The sequence below is a fragment of the Rhea pennata genome, chromosome 3, assembly GCF_028389875.1.
Source record: "Rhea pennata isolate bPtePen1 chromosome 3, bPtePen1.pri, whole genome shotgun sequence".
Classification (NCBI taxonomy): domain Eukaryota; kingdom Metazoa; phylum Chordata; class Aves; order Rheiformes; family Rheidae; genus Rhea; species Rhea pennata.
The window spans coordinates 93981761-94000820 of NC_084665.1; the positions used below are offsets into that span (position 1 = coordinate 93981761).

Below are 19060 nucleotides of genomic sequence, written 5' to 3' on the forward strand. Positions count from 1 at the left end.
ATTATCATCTGAAGAAATGGTTCATGTGTGCTTATTTCAGTGCTGCAGTCTCTATTAAGTGCATTTACCTGACATCAAGTGAACATTTTTTTTATTTCAGTATGTCTGGTGTCTACCTGTCTTTATACTTAGAAATAAGCCCTTTGTCCTTCAAGAATTTGGAGGCAGCCATGATAAGGCCCATTAATGGGTTACAAGGGCATCATAATATTTGATAACTCTTACTTTCTCTCAGGAATAATAGAAGATGGGCATCAAATATTAAGATTTTAAGAAAGTTTTATTTCTTTACTTGAGGGGATGTGTTTTGGTGCTGATTTGTAGTGTTTTTTGTTTTTGTTTTTTTTTTTTTTTTTTTTAATTTACTTGAACAACTGCACTGCTGGAGATTCTCTTCCCTCCACCACCTTCTCTTCTCCGTTTCACTTCTCACAAGCGGTCAAATGAGGCCTTTGTGTTCCATGCATTCTTACTTGCTTACTTTTGAATTTCTAATTGGGTTATGGTTTTCCTAAAATATCACTAGAACATAAAAATAGCAGAGCAGATGAGCTGGTGCTCTAGTCCAGCATCTTGTTTTTGGCAATTACTTGTGTTACAGCTTTGAGGGGAAAAAAACCTCGTAATGGATGACTTTAAAGTATTCTTCCCAGAGGAGAAATTTTTAGTCTTCTTAATTTAAAGGTTTCACTAGATCCTTTTGAGTCCCAAATTTTCATTATACATATTTATGTCCTTAAAATCCTTAAGAGCAAAAGCTAGCCCGGTTTCATTTATTGATCTAGATGAGAATGTGCCCTTCGTTTATCTCAGGACCTAAATCTGATATTCTTTCTTTGCTTGTTCTTTGTTACATCTGTCACTTTTTAGAGCACTCAGATTTATGGAGGACTATATTGATAATGAAAATGTCTTGATACAGATCTCAGAGGGACTAAGAAATAAGTAGTTTAAATAAGCTAATAAATTAGTGTAACGGGCTCTTGGTCCCAAGCAGTGAAGCCTCTCTGTTAGCTACGCTGTTCGGATTTTAGCAATTTTTGTTTTTCTTTTGGTTAACATAAGCACATTTTTGCCCAGTAATTTCTGAGCATTTGGAATGGTGAATTAGAGTTATTGTTCCCTTCTGTAGTCATAAAATTATTTACAGAACTGGGAAGAGAAACAAGACTGATTCCAGTCGAAAAAAATGTTTTATGATGTTTTTAGGATTTTTTTTTAATACAAATTAATAACATCATTTTAGAAGCACTTTTGTTACTGTTATTTACACTGACTATGGCTTTAAATTACTTACGCAAGGTTAAAGTTAGAAATGGAAAGTACTGTGTAAATTTACTTATTCTTTTTTTTTTAAAAAACCCTCAACGGATGTGGTAGGTTTTGATACTGATACGTTGCGATTTGTGTTACAATAATATTGAAAGATTGTAGCCCTTTTGTTGCCTAGTGAATTTTTCAGTGTCTCTGAGATAATTCATAGTCTAGAAGAGGTGAGGATTCCCCCAAACAAAGGACAGGAAAACATTCTTTTAGTAATCCTATAGACCTAAGTATTACAATAACAAGAACTCTAGAAAATGTCTCATGCTGCCATACCATCAGCAATGCTGGGAACAAAAGAAACAGGGCTTGTATTAAAACATACAGATAAAAAGTCAGTTACATTCACACACTAGTGAATATTCATTTTTATATCCATCTTTGAAAAAATTTCAGCTCTTTCATATAATAATGATAAAGTAATATTTTATTTTGTTCTTTTCTTCCCCTCTGTATAATTAAAATCTCACAAGTATAGAAGTGAAAAGGACAGAAACAAATCTTAGCATTTTGGTTTGCAACCTAAATTTTAGTTCAAGTTTAGAGGAAGAACATAATGTAATGGAAGTTGGTTCTATAGTTAGGAGCCTTTCTAAATCCTATTATTAATTTTTATTCCAGAGTCATTCTAGGATGTGGTGAGAGCAGTACAGAGTCATAACTCAGTCTTTCTTCTTTGACAATATCTACAACTTAGGTGGAAGGCTGATAAGCCTGCTAATGTTTAAAATTAAAAGCCTACTTCTTCTTCTTTTTTTTTTTTTTTTTTTTTGATATAGGGTGTTACTGAGAAATGTGTGTTCATGGTTGTTTGAAAGACTGATGGAGTTGTATGAGTGAACCTGAAGGCTTGGGTTCTTTTACCTGAATAGCATTTAGTACTACTGATTTACATGTCAAGTGAAGAATTTGATTTGACTTTCAAAGTCATTAGTGAGATACAGAGTTTTTTGAGGTTACGTTAAATAGGAACATTAAAAAAAAAGAAGAAATTAGTGACATAAGAAAGACTGTCACATTAGAATTTTAGCCTTTTCAAGATGGAACTTTTTTAAATTAATTTTTTGAAGAAGTTGCGAAATGCTGAGAAATGATATAAATAACATGGTTAGATAAAGATTCCCAGTTTATAAAATGAGAGTATTCATTTATTAAACTACTGAGATTACAATGCATTTCAATAAATGTTAAAGAGCTACGGAATTTCTACAGAACAGATGGTTAATGTGGTCTATCTGAGTAAATTTAAATAATAGAAATGGAAATGTTTTTATTGCCTTTAGGTAGAGATTATAAAAAGAAATTTTAAGGAGTGGAAGTTGGAGATTTCTGTGGTTGGACAAAAAGTACAAATAGGCCTCTCCAATTGCAGGTGTAAATCATTGTTGCAAACTAACAGAAAATAGAAGGAATATATGTGTTTCTTTACTAAAGATAGCTTAGATGTGTTCCTTAGAAGCACTAACTTCTGCTTACGTGTGATTTAACCACTACTTCCAGGTAAGTTGGCAAGATGTTAAAATATTTATCTAAGCACTTACTGCATTTTATGTATTGTCTTCATTTTTTTTGGAATACCTTACACTGATTTCTTACCTTATCATAGAATCAATAAGGTTGGAAGGGACCTCTGGAGATCATCTAATGCAACCCCTATACTCAAGCAGGGTCACCTAGAGCATGTTGCACAGGATCATGTCCAGGTGGCTTTTGAAGATCTCCAGAGAAGGAGACTCCACAACCTCTCTGGGCAACCTGTGCCGGTGCTCTCTCACTCTCATAGGGAAGAAATTCCCCCTCACGGTCAGGCAGAACTTCCTGCGCTTCAGTTTCTGCCCATTGCCTCTTGTCCTGTCAAATGGGACAACTGAAAAGAGTTTGTCCCCATCCCCTTGACACCCTCCCTTCAGGTACTTGTACACATTGATAAGATCCCCCCTCAGTCTTCTCTTCCCCAGGCTGAAGAGGCCCAGCTCTCGCAGCTGTTCCTCATAGGGCAGGTGCCCCAGCCCTCTGATCATCTTTGTAGACCTCCGCTGGACTCTCTCCAGTAGCTCCATGTCTCTCTTGTACTGGGGAGTCCAGAACTGGACACAGTACTCGAGAGGAGGCCTCCCCAGGGCTGAGTAGAGGGGCAGGATCACATCCCTTGACATGCTGGCAACACTCTTCCCAGTGCACCCCAGGAGACCATTGGCCTTCTTGTCCACAAGGGCACATTGCTGGCTCATAGTTAATTTGTTGTCCACCAGCAGTCCCAGGTCCTTCTCTGCAGAGCCCTTGTTGAACCTCATGAGGTTCCTCTCCGCCCAGCTCTCCAGCCTGTCCAGGTCTCTCTGAATGGCAGCACAGCCCTCAGGTGTGTCAGCCACTCCTCCCAGCTTGGTATCATCAACAAACTTGCTGAGGAGGCACTCTGTCCCCTCATCCAGGTCATTGATGAATAAGTTGAACAGGATTACTGACCCCTGGGGAACACCACTAGCCACAGGCCTCCAACCAGACTCCACACCACTGAGGACGACCCTCTGAACTCTGCCTTTCAGCCAGTTCTCAATCCACCTCCCTGTCTACTTGTCTAACCCACACTTCCTGAGCTTATCTAGGAGGATGATATGGGAGGTAGTGTCAAAAGCCTTGCTGAAGTCAAGGTACACAACGTCCACTGCTCTGCCCTCATCTACCCTGCCAGTCATTCCATCAGAGAAGGCTGTCGGGTTGGGTAAGCAGGATTTCCCCTTGGTGAATCCATGGTGGCTACTCCTGATCACCTTCTTTTCCTCCATATGCCTGGAGATGACATCCAGAATGAGCTGTTCCATCCTGTTTCCAGGGATGGAGGTGAGGCTGACCGGCCTATAGTTGCCTGGGTCCTCCTTCTTGCCCTTTTTGAAGGCTGGAGTGACATTGGCTTTCTTCCAGTCCTCAGGCACCTCTCCAGTTCTCCAGGACCTTTCAAAAATGATGGAGAACGGCTTGGCAACAGCATCCACCAGCTCCCTCAGTCCCCATGGGTGCAGCCCATGTGGGCCCATGCATTTGTGGATGTCTAGCCTGCCCAGAAGGTCTCTAATCCTTTCCTCCTCAACCAAAGGAAAGTCTTCCCTTCTCCAGACTTTCTCCCTCACATGCATCACACATGTGATGGTAAGAGTAAGAACTAAGTAATTATAAGCACAGATCTATACTTCAGGAGAATATAGAGGAATGATATTTAGCGGAATAGGAAATAATAACTTTTGTGTACTAGCAGTTTTGGGGATTTGTTGTATTTGTCATCTAGGGAGAACTTGCAGTGTTGAAGAATATTTAATTTTGGACAAAGGTATTTACTAAAGATCTTGCTAATACAAAAATACCTCTCTCAGGAAAAAGGGCATCTCTCTAGAAAAAAATAAATCCAGTAAGGACAAAATAAGTTCAGAGATAAATGTTGACCTGAAGAATTGGAATAGTGTATCCAGTCAGGAATTAGAACAATTATATAGGCTGACAAACTGATGAATAGAAAGCATAATGTTGGGAAAGCATATGCAGAGGTTTACAAAGAATTTCCTTCCTTTGTCCTAAGGAATTTGTAAGAATCTGTTGATAATTGCATTCTGGTACTGGGCATGTGCTTGTGACCTGGCCCTATGAATTTATAGTATAGACTGATCCTTACTACCCTCACAAAAGAGGGACATTTTTTGGCTTGAGAATAGAAACAGCTGGTGAAGAATGGTGAAATTATTATAGTCAAAGGTCTTCAAAGTTACTACAACCTTATATGAAAGCAAAATTTTGCTTCCTGGTGAACTTGTAGTGTTATGGATAGTAGAATGTAATGTTGAAACTTGGAAGCTGTCAGGATACCACTGAGAATTTCCACTGAGTCAACAGATCTTTCATTAATGGTGTTAAGAAAATCCCCCCAGCTGTGTCCAGATGGCCTCTTTGAACCTGTCACTGTTAAATACAGGAAATGTCACCGTTTGTGTTTCTCAGAAAAACTGTTCTGGCAGCAGCTGTAATTTCTACTGTGTCATAGATGAACTCTGATACTGAATGGAAGCCTTAGATGTGATAGAAACTACTTATCAGCATATATGACTGTTCATCAAAGCATATCTAAAAAGAGAGAGAGAGAGAAAGTGATGGTTAAACCTCGAATTCGTGATGATCTTGGCTTTATTTTCAAGCCTTCCTGTAGAGTTCAGAGTCCAATTCCCAGCTCTTCCTCTATGACACATATTGTAAAAAGAGGACTATCAGCTGTGTTTTCTCAGTTGTTGCAGCAAATCTTAGTGAATCCATTTTAGCTAGAAAAAGCTAGAAAAAGTAATACTTTCTAGTCAAACCTTCTCACACACCACCACCACCGTCACATATAGTAATAGGAATTTGCCCAACCTGGAGGTTTTCAGCAGGTTTTCAATGCTGTGTTGAGTAGTTGAGATGGTAAATATGTTTTTGGCAGATGTACAGTAAGTATACCTTACAGTCCCTCTTCATTATTTACAGAGACTTCTTGAACTTTATTTCTTTTTGGTATTAGATCATTCCCAAAACAGCCTGCTACTGTTCTGATAGGTGCTTCCATGAAGGAAAGATTATTTATTTATTGTCAACTTATAAAATGCCAAAAGAGAAGAACTCTTTCAAAACCAAAAAGCAATACAAAGCAGGTCTGTTTTTCAGGGATCCAGCATTTCAGTATAAATAGCAAAAAGGGCTATATTCACAGTACCCAACTGGGAAATCTTACCTCTAGATAGAAATGGGGATGTAATCTTTTAGAGATTTTTATTTCCAAAGAGATGAGACAAATAAGCTTTTCTAATCAGGGTATAATGTAGCTTATGCAAAATGTATCCTTATTAATATAAAGAAAGGGTACTTGACTCATTTGTTTTATTGGGCTTCCATGATCACAATTCTGTTGTCTTTGCTTTCTTGTACCTTGTTTCATGATGCTGACAGATAGCTGACTGTGTATAAGGTAGATGTTCCCAGTAGGTGTTCTGTGAAAGCAGCTGTAACATTGGCTTGTGTGACCTGTCTGGCAGCTTCAGCAATCAGTCTTGAGAGTTTGACAAGAATTGAGCAGCCTCAAAAACCTGAGAGGCAGAATGTGCTGTGTGATGGGCTTAGCCACTAGTCTTGGGGCTACATCATTGCTGTACTACGGTCAGAGCAGCTTGGGGAGATCTGGTATATGCTTCCAATTTGAATCCAATACAAGGAATGCCCTAGGCTTCAAAAGTTTGGGCAGTACTGATCTTAAAATGATGCTTACTAAGTATTCACTTTAGAAGTGCTGCTAAAAATTAGAGCCCTTTCTCTGGGAAGATCAAACATCAGCTTCCCCAACTTAAATTCAATAGACAGACCAAATGAAATACAAAATTAATGTTGGAGAGTGTTGAGCAATTTGTCCTTGTCTTATCCACTTAGGTGAAAACTGTAGTGTAATCATACACATACATCAGATCAGTGTGCTGACCTGTGAACAGTTGCAGTCATCCTGCAAAAAGGTGTGTGTCTTCAACAGTGGAGGATAGACAAAAACCTTTAGCTATCAGTTGTGCATATTTAAGGGGGTAGGGTGTTGTTGTGGCTACGGAAAGTCAAATCTTAGCTATAGTCACTTAGCCAAGTTCCAGTACAGTTTTGACCAGAAACTGTGTTTTGTTCTTAATGAGAAAATTTAAGATCCTAGTCATGAACCAAACTTCCATCATATATGACAAGCAGGATTTTCTCTTTTCTCCGGAGGAAAAGATCCAAAGGGAATAGGTACAAGCAGTCTGCCCTACCACAAGGCTCTGATAATATTAGTATCTCTCTGTGGTTCCTTCCAGTTAAACTGGCCTCATTCTTGAGACCAGGTTTTCAACCAAGTCAGCACTTACAGATATCCGAGTGGCTTTTATGGAAGAGATAACACAGAGAAGGCCCTCTTCTTTTGCGGCATCTAGAAAAGTGTCCAGAAACTGTTTTTTCAGATGTGGGCTAGACAGAAGTTCAAGTGTGGGTACCAAAACAATTGAACAGAACCCTGGAAATTAAGATCATAGCACTTTTTAGCAGAGGTCTAATACAGAACTACGTACTTAGGAACAAGTGACTGCATTATATAACATTTTTTGCAGGCAAAACAAGATTTCTTGTTTTCATACTGAAGTGTGAAGCATTTCTTAATTACAGCCTTATTTTATTATTTTAAGCTTTATAAGAACTCAGATTCATTACATTTGGCTTTAATTCATTTGAACTCTTCCAAGCATCTTTTTACCATTCAAAGACCTTTTCTTGGTAACCACCTCTATTTGCTAAGACATACACTACTATATTGATCTCTTCTAGCAGATCTGACCCTCCAGTTGCCAAATAATACATGCTGAAGTTCTCTGTAAGTTAAGTATTGGGTTCTAAGAATCTACATTTCTATTACGCAGAATGGCACACTTGCATGTTGTTTTCCTTGTCATGTGTCATTTGAAGGAAAGTAAAAGTAATAATACATTACTACTACAAGGCAACTGAAATGCAGTACCTGCAAGATCTGCAAGTTGGTTTGTCTCCAGCTAGCAACATTGAAGTGTTGAGACTAACAGGAGTTTGCTGGAACTTTATTTTGGGATGTTCTCTGTCTGGTCTTTTGGTTGTATACTGGTTGTCAATATATACAAGCTGAAAATTCAGGCGTAAGTTGTACTCCATGTATACCATGTCAATTCTGTATGGTACTCCTTGATAGTTGGTGTATATCATATTGTCATTTTATAGTAGAAGAGGGGAAATTTAAAACTTTGTGTATATATAGCTGGTTTTGCATCTGTAGAAGGGCACTATTTTTAAAATCATAGTGCTGCAGCAACTATGTAGACTTACATAGCATAAAAGAGCACTAAGTAGTAAATGTAAATAGTATAGCGTCTTGGTTTGCTACCGATGTACAGTTGGAGCATAAGCTAACAAATACAGCTTTCCCAAAGTTCAGAGCACTTATAATATTAAAATGGGAAAATGTTTTTGTTTTGATTCACTTGAACAGATTTCCAACACAAGGTATACTTTATTCATTTATTAGTGTATATAGATGAACTAGTAAGCTCTGTCTTACACAGGCTTATTAACTTTTTCTGGGAAAGTTGTATTGTCCTAGCCTCTTGAGTATAATTCCTGTTTCCTCTGAGACATTTTTATTAGTATATTTTTGAGCTGTTAAAATCTCTTAGCCTATCAGTTAACAGTCTGTGTACCTTGTACTGTAAAGAATGAAGAATTTTAATAATTTGGGATAAGAATTCCCTATTATATCTGTTCAGAAAGATGTTTTTCTTTTTTTGCAGAATATGCTGAACTGCTTGGTGCTCATATTAAGCTGTGCATGTGGAGAATTTTCCTGTGCTACTCTCTAGTTTTGGACTTGTGGTCTTGTTTTGAATTTTATAATATTAGCAGTTGTATCTCTTTGCTATTGCAGAAGTTGCTTCTTGGAATACTATTCTTAAATAGAGTGCTAATCTGAAATCAAATGAATACTAATAAAAATGTATTCAAAAGTGACCTATTTTTGACTTTTGTGTTTTCACAGAACCATTCTCATGATCATTTACTAGATGCTAGTGAATCAAGAAAGCAGCAAGCTAACCAGCATAGCTACCGTACCAGATACGCGTTAGAAGAAACTGTGAGGCCTGCTGAAGAGTTAGAAAATGGACACAGTTCTTCAGATGTAAGAGTCTCAGTCATGAAGCGATACTGTAGCTTCTGTTTCTATCTGTTATAGCTCCTGCTTCAGCTGATCAAATGCTATTTCTAGTGGAAATTTAGGATATGTTTTCATTGTGGGGGTTTTTCACTTTAAAAATATATATTAAGTTAGGTTTTCACATATGCTGCTTATGTGTCTTTAGTTTTGGCTTAAAACTAATTCTATCGACAGATATCTAAAAAGATAGAAAGATATCTAAAAAGATAGAAATACTCATTTTTAAGGACATATTCCAAGGTAAATGTTCTTGATGTTAAATCTTACTTGTATTTATGAGCCTAATTGGTATGGCCATTATGTTTGAATTTGAATGGAGGTGATAGTAAATAGTGTTAATTTCAAGAAAGACTTGTACATAAAAAAGCTATAAATATACCAAGTTTGAATGCACTTTTTTTTGTCAACTACAGTGTGTTAAGTCTGATGAAACTTAAATTTACAACTAAAAGGAGACAGATGTTTAATAGAAAAAGTCAGTTTGCTTCCTGAATGCAAAATTCAAACCCTAACCAACTCATATATTTATGTAACTTCATTACGTTCAGAGCTAATTTTCATACACACAATTTATAGAAATTTGTGTGTATAAAACATAAAAGACAGTAAATGGTAGATGTGTGTGATATAGTTCTTGTGTATCTTTCTTTAAAACTATATGGTTGAGTTTCTATGTATTAACAGAACTGTTCGTGTGCTTAATCAGTATTCTAAAATGCAAATTTTACTCTGCACAAGTTGTGAAAAAAAACTTGTAAACTTCCTTAAATCTTTCCATTTAGTGCCCTTGTTAAAACTTCTTCTACATCCCAGTTGGGTATAAGACAATACCTTAGTTTAGTTTGGCTCTAAGCAACAAATTTTTAGTAAGAACCTGCAAGAACATCTGTGGGTTTTTTTTATGCTGTGTACTTAATTTTTATCCAATAACTAAAGAGCTTCTGCTCATTTTTCTGCAATGTATAGGCAAGCTGTTTTCTAGTAGAAAGCAATGAAGACAGTTTAAAGAAGGAAACACTGCGAAAACTGAAAAATTGTTCATCAAAATGAACTTATTTATGCATTTAATTATACTAGTTCAGTGCAAGCTGCTTTTGTCTTGTACTATTAGTATCTCAGACTTTTTGCAAAAAAATGGTAACATTTGCTACAGTAAAGATGAGAGGTAAGGGCTTTGAATTTCTTTCCAGAGAAGTGCAACTAAGACATTAACTCTGGATTCTTATATTCCTTCTGACAGGGTTAAATATGTATGTATTTACATGCTGTATATCTGTGTAGTATCTTATGTTGTCCAGTTTGGGCTCAAAGGTATGACATACATGCAACTCATCACAAAAGGTCTGTTTATTCCTCTAGGCCTAATAGGTTTGATTTTGTCCCATATGTTTTTTTTTTAAGATTTTAGAATGTGTGAGAGAGCGTTATAAAGACAGGCATAAATCATTCCATTAATGCCAAAGTGCATTTTAACTCTGAACAGTTACTAAAAGTGAAAGACTTCATAACTTTTTAGACTTTGTCTGTCTGTCCTCAATCTTTGTCTTAGGGTAATTGTTTAATATGATATGTCATCACATAGGTCAATTACTTAGTATGGTGTTTGTATGGATTTAAAGGAAATACTAGTTTTCCATTGAAGTCTCAAAGTATGTTCATACTCTAAGATAAATTCTCTGGAATAGTCACTACTTGGCACCTATTTTTCTGGGATTTGAGAGTGGAGGAAGAAGGGAAGTCTTCTGTTTTGCTTTTGGTTTTTTGTTTATTTTGTTTCTAGTTTCTATTTTCTTTTTGGAAATGAATTTTTCCAGTATCCTGTACTTTCAGTTTCTATAAGATGCATCTAAGTTAATTTTCTGGAAGTATACTCTATTTAGTTTCAGAGTTACTGTCAAACTAATAGATGTACTATGCAGATTTTGTAAGTTAGATTGCTTGTATTTAAAAATTATTTTTAAATAATTGGTTTCATTTTATCAAATGCTTTTGAATTCTTTAATTATTACATTTATTTTAAAAATAGGATAGATCGCTACGTAGACAGTGTATTAACATTCTGATTTTCTAGAGACTTCATTTGAGATAGGAGAGAAAGAGATGGGATGTATGTGTACACACATACAAACTGATACAGCATGAAGTAATAAGCAGTATTTTAGAGGAAGGGGCATTAAGATCATGAGAGCTATGAGAGATCATGAGAGATTTACTGGGGCTTTTTCAGCTTCCAGGAGTCTGAAAACATTGCTCGTTAGACACTGAGTGTTGGTCATCTTTTCTGAATATATACAAGTCTGAGCATATGTGAAGTGAGTAATAAAAACATATTTAAAGCTTATCCTGATTTTATTTGATAGGATTCCTTCATGTTTTCAATTATGATATAGAAAATACTGGAAATAATTCTTTTTAAAGATATGCTAACCTTTTTTGTGGAGATTGCAAAGCAGTCAGGGTTCTATAGGCTATATGGTAAGAAGTGTTGCTCTACACCATGGATCTGTACAGATACAGATTTTTTATTTTGCTTTTATATAAGTCAACTAAATAGAATATGTGCATGCTAAAATGTTTTTCAACAATGCAAAACTTCTTTGATGTTATGTGTTAATAGCATATACAGAAAGCCCAGAAGACTTAGTAATATTGTCTGTATTGTCTGATAATTGTCTGAAAATGCTTTTTTTTTTTTTTTTTTTTTCCTTGTTAGGAAGGAGAAGTAGTTGTTGCCAGTGGTGGAACATCAGAAGATGATGAAAGAGCATGGCACAGTGATGGCAGCTCTAGGTAAGTAGCAGTATATCTTACATAAAAAAACCCTGCTTGAAAATTTTAAAGAACTTTATCTTCTTTGTAAACAATTACTTAAGAATAATAAACATGTGTGGTCATTTAGAGGAACAGATGGTAAAGAACTTAAAACTTCCAAGATTTCATTTTCAGTTGTGTTGTTGATTAACTAAAACTTAGGAAATGTTTCATCCTTGACTGCCAGCACAAGTATTTCCTGTTGGTTTTGCTGGAGAGTGGTTCTTTGCAGGCACATGCACATTTCAGGCCTGCAATAGCAGCTTGCTGTGACTATCTATCTGAGCTGTGCAAGCGCCTCTGCTGACTCTTGGTTTGCAATTAGAAAGTAAAGATTGAGGAAGTTTAACTCATCCTTAATTTCTTTTTAAAAATAAATAAGGTGGTAACATTTTCTTGAATTGACAAAGTGAACATAGGATTCGTTTTCAGCGATGCCAGAAGCTGAGCTTCTTACAAGTGATTCAATCTTTGTTTACTTCTGCTCAAATTATAGTTTGAATACAGGATTTTAGGCACTGCTTTTCAACTTTAAAATATTAATCAAAGTTACTGAGTCTGATAACTAATCTCACATTGGGTTATATTATATAAACTATGGCAATGTGAATTGCTTTTTAAATTTTATTTCTTAACTTTCTTTTTCTTTGGTGTTTCATCCCTAGTGACTATTCTAGTGATTATTCTGACTGGACAGCAGATGCTGGAATCAATCTGCAACCACCAAAGAAAATTCCTAAACTCAAAACAAAGAAAGCAGAAAGTAGTTCAGAGGATGAAGAAGGACCTGAAAAACAAAAGAAGCAAATTAAGAAAGAAAGGAAAAAAGGGAATGAGGAGAAAGATGGACCAACAACATCACCAAAGAAGAGGAAACCCAAAGAGAGAAAACAGAAGGTTAGATGGGCTTTGGAGATCACTGGATGCTTATTTGTACTGTCGTAAAAAGAATCAAATGACTGATTCAGTTATGTATACAACTTAATATTATCTAATTTGCAAACACATCTTGACTTTTACAAGTAATTAATGTTAATGATAATTACTGCCTCTTGTAAGTCAAATGATGGATAACTGTAATATCCTTTCTAAATTTGAGATGTTTCACTTAACATTTTTAATATCTTAACATATTATTTCAGACCAGAAACTCCTTTCTACAGATGTATTGAGTGCAGTGTGTGCATATGTGATGCACTGTATGTGCAATGTGTGCACTATGTGATGCAATATGTGTCTTTTTAGCTGTGCTGAACATCTCCCCAGTTAATTCCAATTTCCTTTAGGTTTACACAACCATATGCTTTCTTCTGCTAATTCCATGGTGTAAGCTACTTGCACTGTGCTTGTCATAACATCAAGAGGAATTTCATTTGATCAGGATTTTATTGTTGTATGATTGGCTTTTACTTATTTTCTAATGTAGTCACATCATTCCTGTTTGGTGCACTGCATGAAAACTTTCAGTGGGTTTTGTTATTCTTGATGTGTTTTTGTGAAGTAGATGTTAGATTCAGTAAACTTGGTTTCTTCATTCATTCTTCATAGAGGCCATACATGATATATTTATTAGATGCTAATGTCTTTCAAAGGTTGTAGATTTGATTTTTGTAAAATCTGAGGAAATCAACTGTGTCATCTAAGCAACTGAATATCTATCCATAAAATTAGGAGTTCTCACTGTTCCTTAGAATCACTATTAGAATCACTGTTTCAGCATTTTGTCCCACATTAGAAAGGAAAAGTAGACTTGACAAAAAGAGCTGTTTAAGGTTAGCATCGTATTGGCTAAAGTGTGAATCTTTGCTAAGAAATGCAGGACATCAGGTGGCAATCTTTACTCTTTAATTAGATTAACTTCTGTTTATTGAGTGCAGTCATTGGTTGTAACACTGTTATTAATAGTTCCTTAGTATTTATATGGTCTGGTATCAGAAAAAGCTATTAGGTAGGGGAAAATGTGATTTTTTTTTTTCTTAAATGAGTGAAGCCTCTAGTTTAGCCTTTACTATAATAGTTAAGACTGGATGACTACTTAATATTTCCACTTAAATAAAGGCTGATAAGTGTGCTTTTTTATTCCAGTTCGCTGGAGGTAGGGGGTCTTTGATTCCAAAAATATCTTGACTTAATGTATTTCACATTTTTAGTGATGACCTAGTGCATTCTAGAATCAGAAGAAAATGCTAGGCTGGAGGGAGTATCAGAAGATCGTACCTCTGTCACCCTTCCCGTAGATAGGATCACTTGTACCTGATGGGTGCTTGTCTTTGAAGTCTCCTGTGGTAGTGATTCCGCTGCTTTACTGCAAGGTTATTCAGAGAACTCATTCTCCTGGCAATTCTTCCTGTTTACTGAATCTGAATCAAAATTCAGGTTTTATCATTGAGGAACGAGGCCTTGAGAGTCTCTGTAGGCGGGCACACAGAATGTTAGGAATTAAGGAGTAGAGGCAGAGCGTCATCCTTCTCTATAAATGCATGAGCTGCCCAGATCTTGAGGAGTGCTCACTTTTCTAATTCCTCTCCACCAAAAATCAGTTTAAAACAGGATATGAAAAGGAAGAAGGGTGGGAGAAGATCAAAGGGTATAGGGATTTTTTCTGCATGGAGGCAGACAAAACACACTGACTTTCTTGCCTAGAAGAGGGATTTGGGGGTGGGGGAGTATGATAAAAAGCTTTTACAAAACTATGAATGGTTTAGAAATTAGTAAATACAGGATGATTTCTTTCCTTTGTCACTGTGAGGCGTCCAATGACACTGAGACATCAAGCTCAGAAAAGAACTGCTACCCTAAAATGAACAAACAAAACCCCCAGAAAACCCAAACCACCTGAACGTGGAATTAGGTTGTGGAACTAATTATTAATGGGTCTTGTAGGGTTTTGGAAGTGATTAGACAAGTTTTTTGGGACTGATCTCTTCCCAGTTATTAAGTGCAATGGTTGCAGTTCAGGTTTGGCTTCAGGAAGGCATTAAACTGATGATTATCATGAAATTCTGGAGAAGTTCTCTTTTGGTGCTTTTAAAGCAAGTCAAGTCGCACTGCAAGTCATACTGAGTATCTGCAAGTTATACTGACTATGCCAGTTGGTAATGCAGATATACCTATGCATCTTAAAGTAAGCCAGCTTCCTATTTCAGTCCAGGCACTTTTCACCTGCTTTTCGTCTGTACGTTAATCTTTCTACTCATTTTGCAGGGCTTCTTGATTGAAAACAGTTTTGGTGCCTCATGTTGGAGCCCAACATGTGGTGTAGCTTGAGACCTGGACTAAGGAGAAAACAGTTCTTTTTTAGCCTGAAATATATCATTGCTTGGTTAGATCCAGCCTGATGAAAAATAGGTTTTAGTCCTCATCAGTTTAATTATTTGCTGACTGTCACCTGTCAGGGATAGTGATTTGAGATATACCTTTAACAAGGAGAAAGGATAAGAAGGTTAACTGTTGAATCTGTTCTGTTGCCTACTCAATTTTGTTTCTGGACACAAAATTGTGATTATAGGACTGTTTCAGTCCAAAAAAAGGTTCAAATTCAAGTCTACCATGCAGCTTTTTAAGTTCAAAATTAACAGTTTTTCTTGCCTATTTTTAAAATCTTTGTGCAGTGGGTTAAAGAGCATGGCATATTTTAATTCTGTCTTTTGGAGCATCGGATATGTTGTTAATAGAGCCTTAACAAATTCAGTCTTCATGTGTTAGAAGAGGTGGTAAAAAAAAAAAAAAAAAAGAGAGAAAAAAAAAGGAAAACTTAAAAAAAAATCTTCAGATAATTTAAAATATATATTTTTTGATATTATTGAAAGGTGTTCTGTAAGACTTAACATTCACTTTAGCAATACTTTCCTTTTTACACTATAATGTATGTAAGAAATAGAAGTTGTTTTTAACAGCATACTTGCCAAAACACAGCGGTTCCACAAATGATAGTTTTATTCATACTCATTTTTTCCTGTGCATTTTCTTCAGAGGCTAGCCGTAGGAGTTTTGGCAGAAAATGGTTTGACACTGGAAGAATGGCTGCCTTCAGCGTGGATTACAGATACTATTCCTCGCCGGTGCCCGTTTGTACCACAGATGGGGGATGAGGTATTTTAGTTTTTCCTCAACATTCTTCTTTTAGCATATTCTTGCCTCTTTTAGCTTCATCCATACACTTTTTGCAGAGATTTAATACCATTTTATTATCAGAATATTTTGAATTGCCTTTAAAACATCCTTTGATCACATCAATTTAAACAAGTCTTTTTCTCAGTACTTGCATTAGCCTTTCCTGTACTTGAAAGGATTCTGCGTACAGTATTTGGCTGTTTTTATTCCATGCTATTACAGTAACATTCCTTACTGTGCTGTGTTCAGTGTTACTTTATGCAACTTTATGTTACGACATGCTTACGCAAACTGTTAAGCATGAGATGCTTTATCTAGTGAAATTGCCCTTTAGGGGATCTTGTATGCTGAAGAATGTGTAAGAAGACTAGTAAGAATTTAAATGTTGAAGAAAGTTCAGAAACTATTGATATAGAAAATTGGCAGATTGTTTTCTGTAGTGTTGCAAGATTTTGCAAAGCATGTGGAAAGACAAACATCAGTGGATTTATTTGTATAAATGTGCTTTAAAACTGCCCACCACTTTTTTTTTTTTTGAGGAAATTCCACTTACACAGGAAAAACAAAGAGCAAAAATTCAATGGTAAAAGAGAGTAAATGCATTATATGGCAACAAGATGCTGGCAGATTGACAACTCAAAAGTTTTTGTTAGCTAACTATTATATTTCACTCTTAGGTCTACTATTTCCGACAAGGTCATGAGGCCTATGTTGTGATGGCTAAGAAGAACAAAATATATAGTATTAACCCCAAAAAACAACCATGGCATAAAATGGAATTACGGGTATGACTATTTTGCATTTTGTTTGGTGTCTTAACATCAAATAAAAAATTTGGAGATTAGTGTGAAAGAAGATGCTTGATACCAGTGTTCTTTAATATTAATGTGCATAATATTTTAAGGTGTACGTAAGAGTAAAAAGTTAACAGTCAAAGGAATTCAGAGCTGTATGTTTTCTTCACTCTGTTAAGCAACTATCAGTATTGTGCTGTATTTGATTATTACTGTGGTTATACCTCACAGCAAATTTTTAAAAGCATGTCATGTTGGAAAAGAATTTCTTGTTTTGAAAGAGTAAGTTTTAGATACTTGGTCTGAGAGAAGCCTAGTGTTTTTAGTACACTCATACTTTCATATTTCAGAGAGTAGCCTTAACTTCAGCGGTGCTACATTTTGTTTATTTCAGGAGCAAGAGCTGATGAAAATAGTTGGTATTAAGTATGAAGTGGGTTTGCCAACTCTCTGCTGTCTTAAACTAGCTTTTCTTGACCCAGATACTGGTAAACTGACTGGAGGATCATTCACCATGAAGTAAGGGAAGCACTATTATATTCAAATTGAGAGAATTTTTTAGATTTTTTTAATTTAAAGATACCATTAATGATATATATTGAGTTTTTACTTTTAAAGTGTTGAATTCAAGAGTGATAAATTATTAATAATATAATTATTCAATTATCTTTTCTGTTTGCTTTTGCTATTTTATCACTTACTAATCTTGTTTTCTGTTCTAATTAGGTACCATGATATGCCCGATGTCATAGATTTTCTAGTCTTGAGGCAGCAGTTTGATGATGCAAGACACAGGCGATGGAATATAGGTATGTGGTGAGTTTGAAAAAAAATACCAATTTTCATGATTAACTTATTTAAAAGTAAGTTAGAGTAAATGAATCTGAAATACTGTGCTGGAATTGGAGAAAAAGCTCTGCCCATAATTAGATACAGAGTCCCTCTTTATCTTTGAAGCTACAGGCAACCAAAGTATTGACAGTGATTTGTAAAACATTCAGTACAAAGAAAATCTGTTATGTGTTTGCAGGGAGGAATTAAGAATATACATTTTAAAAATATGGTGTTTACTGGCAGCTGATTGTTTATTGTATCCTATATATTGCATGTCTCTCTTGTTTAGTTTGAAGAGCCTTTTATGACTAGATTGCTGCTAGAAAGAATGTCTTTAATTTCTTCAGGCCTGGTCAGTTGTGGAAATACAGAAACATCTTCTCAACCATTTGAAATTTATGAGCATAAAGAGTTTGCATAAAGAATATGCCTATCCTATCTCTTTAGGCTCATTTGAATTCTTTTCTCAGCTCCATATGGTTCAGCATCATTGAAATGCATATAATTATAAGTCAGTACTGCATGGTAGGGGCATGTTATTGGTTTGTTTTCCTTGCCTGTGCATAGTTAATTCAAAGTGGTGGATACTGGAGAATGTGCATTGCAGTCGTGTCCTGCAGTTGGATCTATTTTTTAGTCACCTTTTCTGTGCTATGGGATAGACCACCTTTTTAAAATGAAATCTTACTAGGGGAAGTGAAAGCTTCATTATAACAAAATTATTCTCTAATCCCCTCGCCCCCCTGGAGTTAAAAAGTACGTATGTTCTCATTTCTAAGAACAGCCTTAGATAGGCTTTTAAGCTTTAAAAATTAAATAGGTACTACTGCCTCTTCAGAATTCAGAATGGTTAGTTACAATTCCCCTAACACAGAAATCTGTGTTTGATACCTGTTTATAAACATATTGGCACTTCTAAATCCTTTCTAGTATCTCAATTGTGAAGTGACGTGCTCTGTGAATGAAATATTGATAGTCTTCCTTTTTAAACCAGATTTAAATGTTAAACACTTTTTGTAAACTTACTGTAATTACTTTGCAGGCTCAGTTTCTGCAGTTCTTCCATTCAGGAGCTGTGGATAGCATTTAACAAAGCTGACTTAGTAGCATTTTCTATCTTTTTTATCTTAACACTTCAAACAAAGAATCATGTAGGGCAACAGAGAATTTCAATGCAACAACATGTTGGTATATCTGATCATCTTATCAGTTGTTCTTAAGTAGGCATGTATTTCCACAAATACTTTGCCTCCTTAGTCTTTATTTGCTTTTTCCTTTTTGACAAGTTGTCCTCCTGAATTCACTGAAACTAAGTAAACTGAATAAGTGATTCAGTGGGATATTAAAAGCTCTTTTATATTACTTCTTCTTAGATGTTTTTGCCGGGAAAGATGGATTGATCAACTTGCCTTTGCACATCATGATG

The 19060-nt window shown here is 35.7% G+C and overlaps 1 protein-coding gene across 2 annotated transcripts in view; it reads left to right on the forward strand.

The window, feature by feature from the left end:
* PHIP (pleckstrin homology domain interacting protein) overlaps positions 1-19060 on the forward strand; it is a 111710-nt gene that overhangs the window by 70769 nt on the left and 21881 nt on the right. For both annotated transcript variants that reach the window (XM_062572826.1, XM_062572827.1), the window contains exons 21-27: positions 8906-9046; positions 11796-11872; positions 12559-12790; positions 15866-15985; positions 16684-16791; positions 17195-17319; positions 17527-17609. In XM_062572826.1, coding sequence (XP_062428810.1) covers positions 8906-9046; positions 11796-11872; positions 12559-12790; positions 15866-15985; positions 16684-16791; positions 17195-17319; positions 17527-17609 — 886 coding nt within the window. The remainder of the gene's footprint in view (positions 1-8905; positions 9047-11795; positions 11873-12558; positions 12791-15865; positions 15986-16683; positions 16792-17194; positions 17320-17526; positions 17610-19060) is intronic.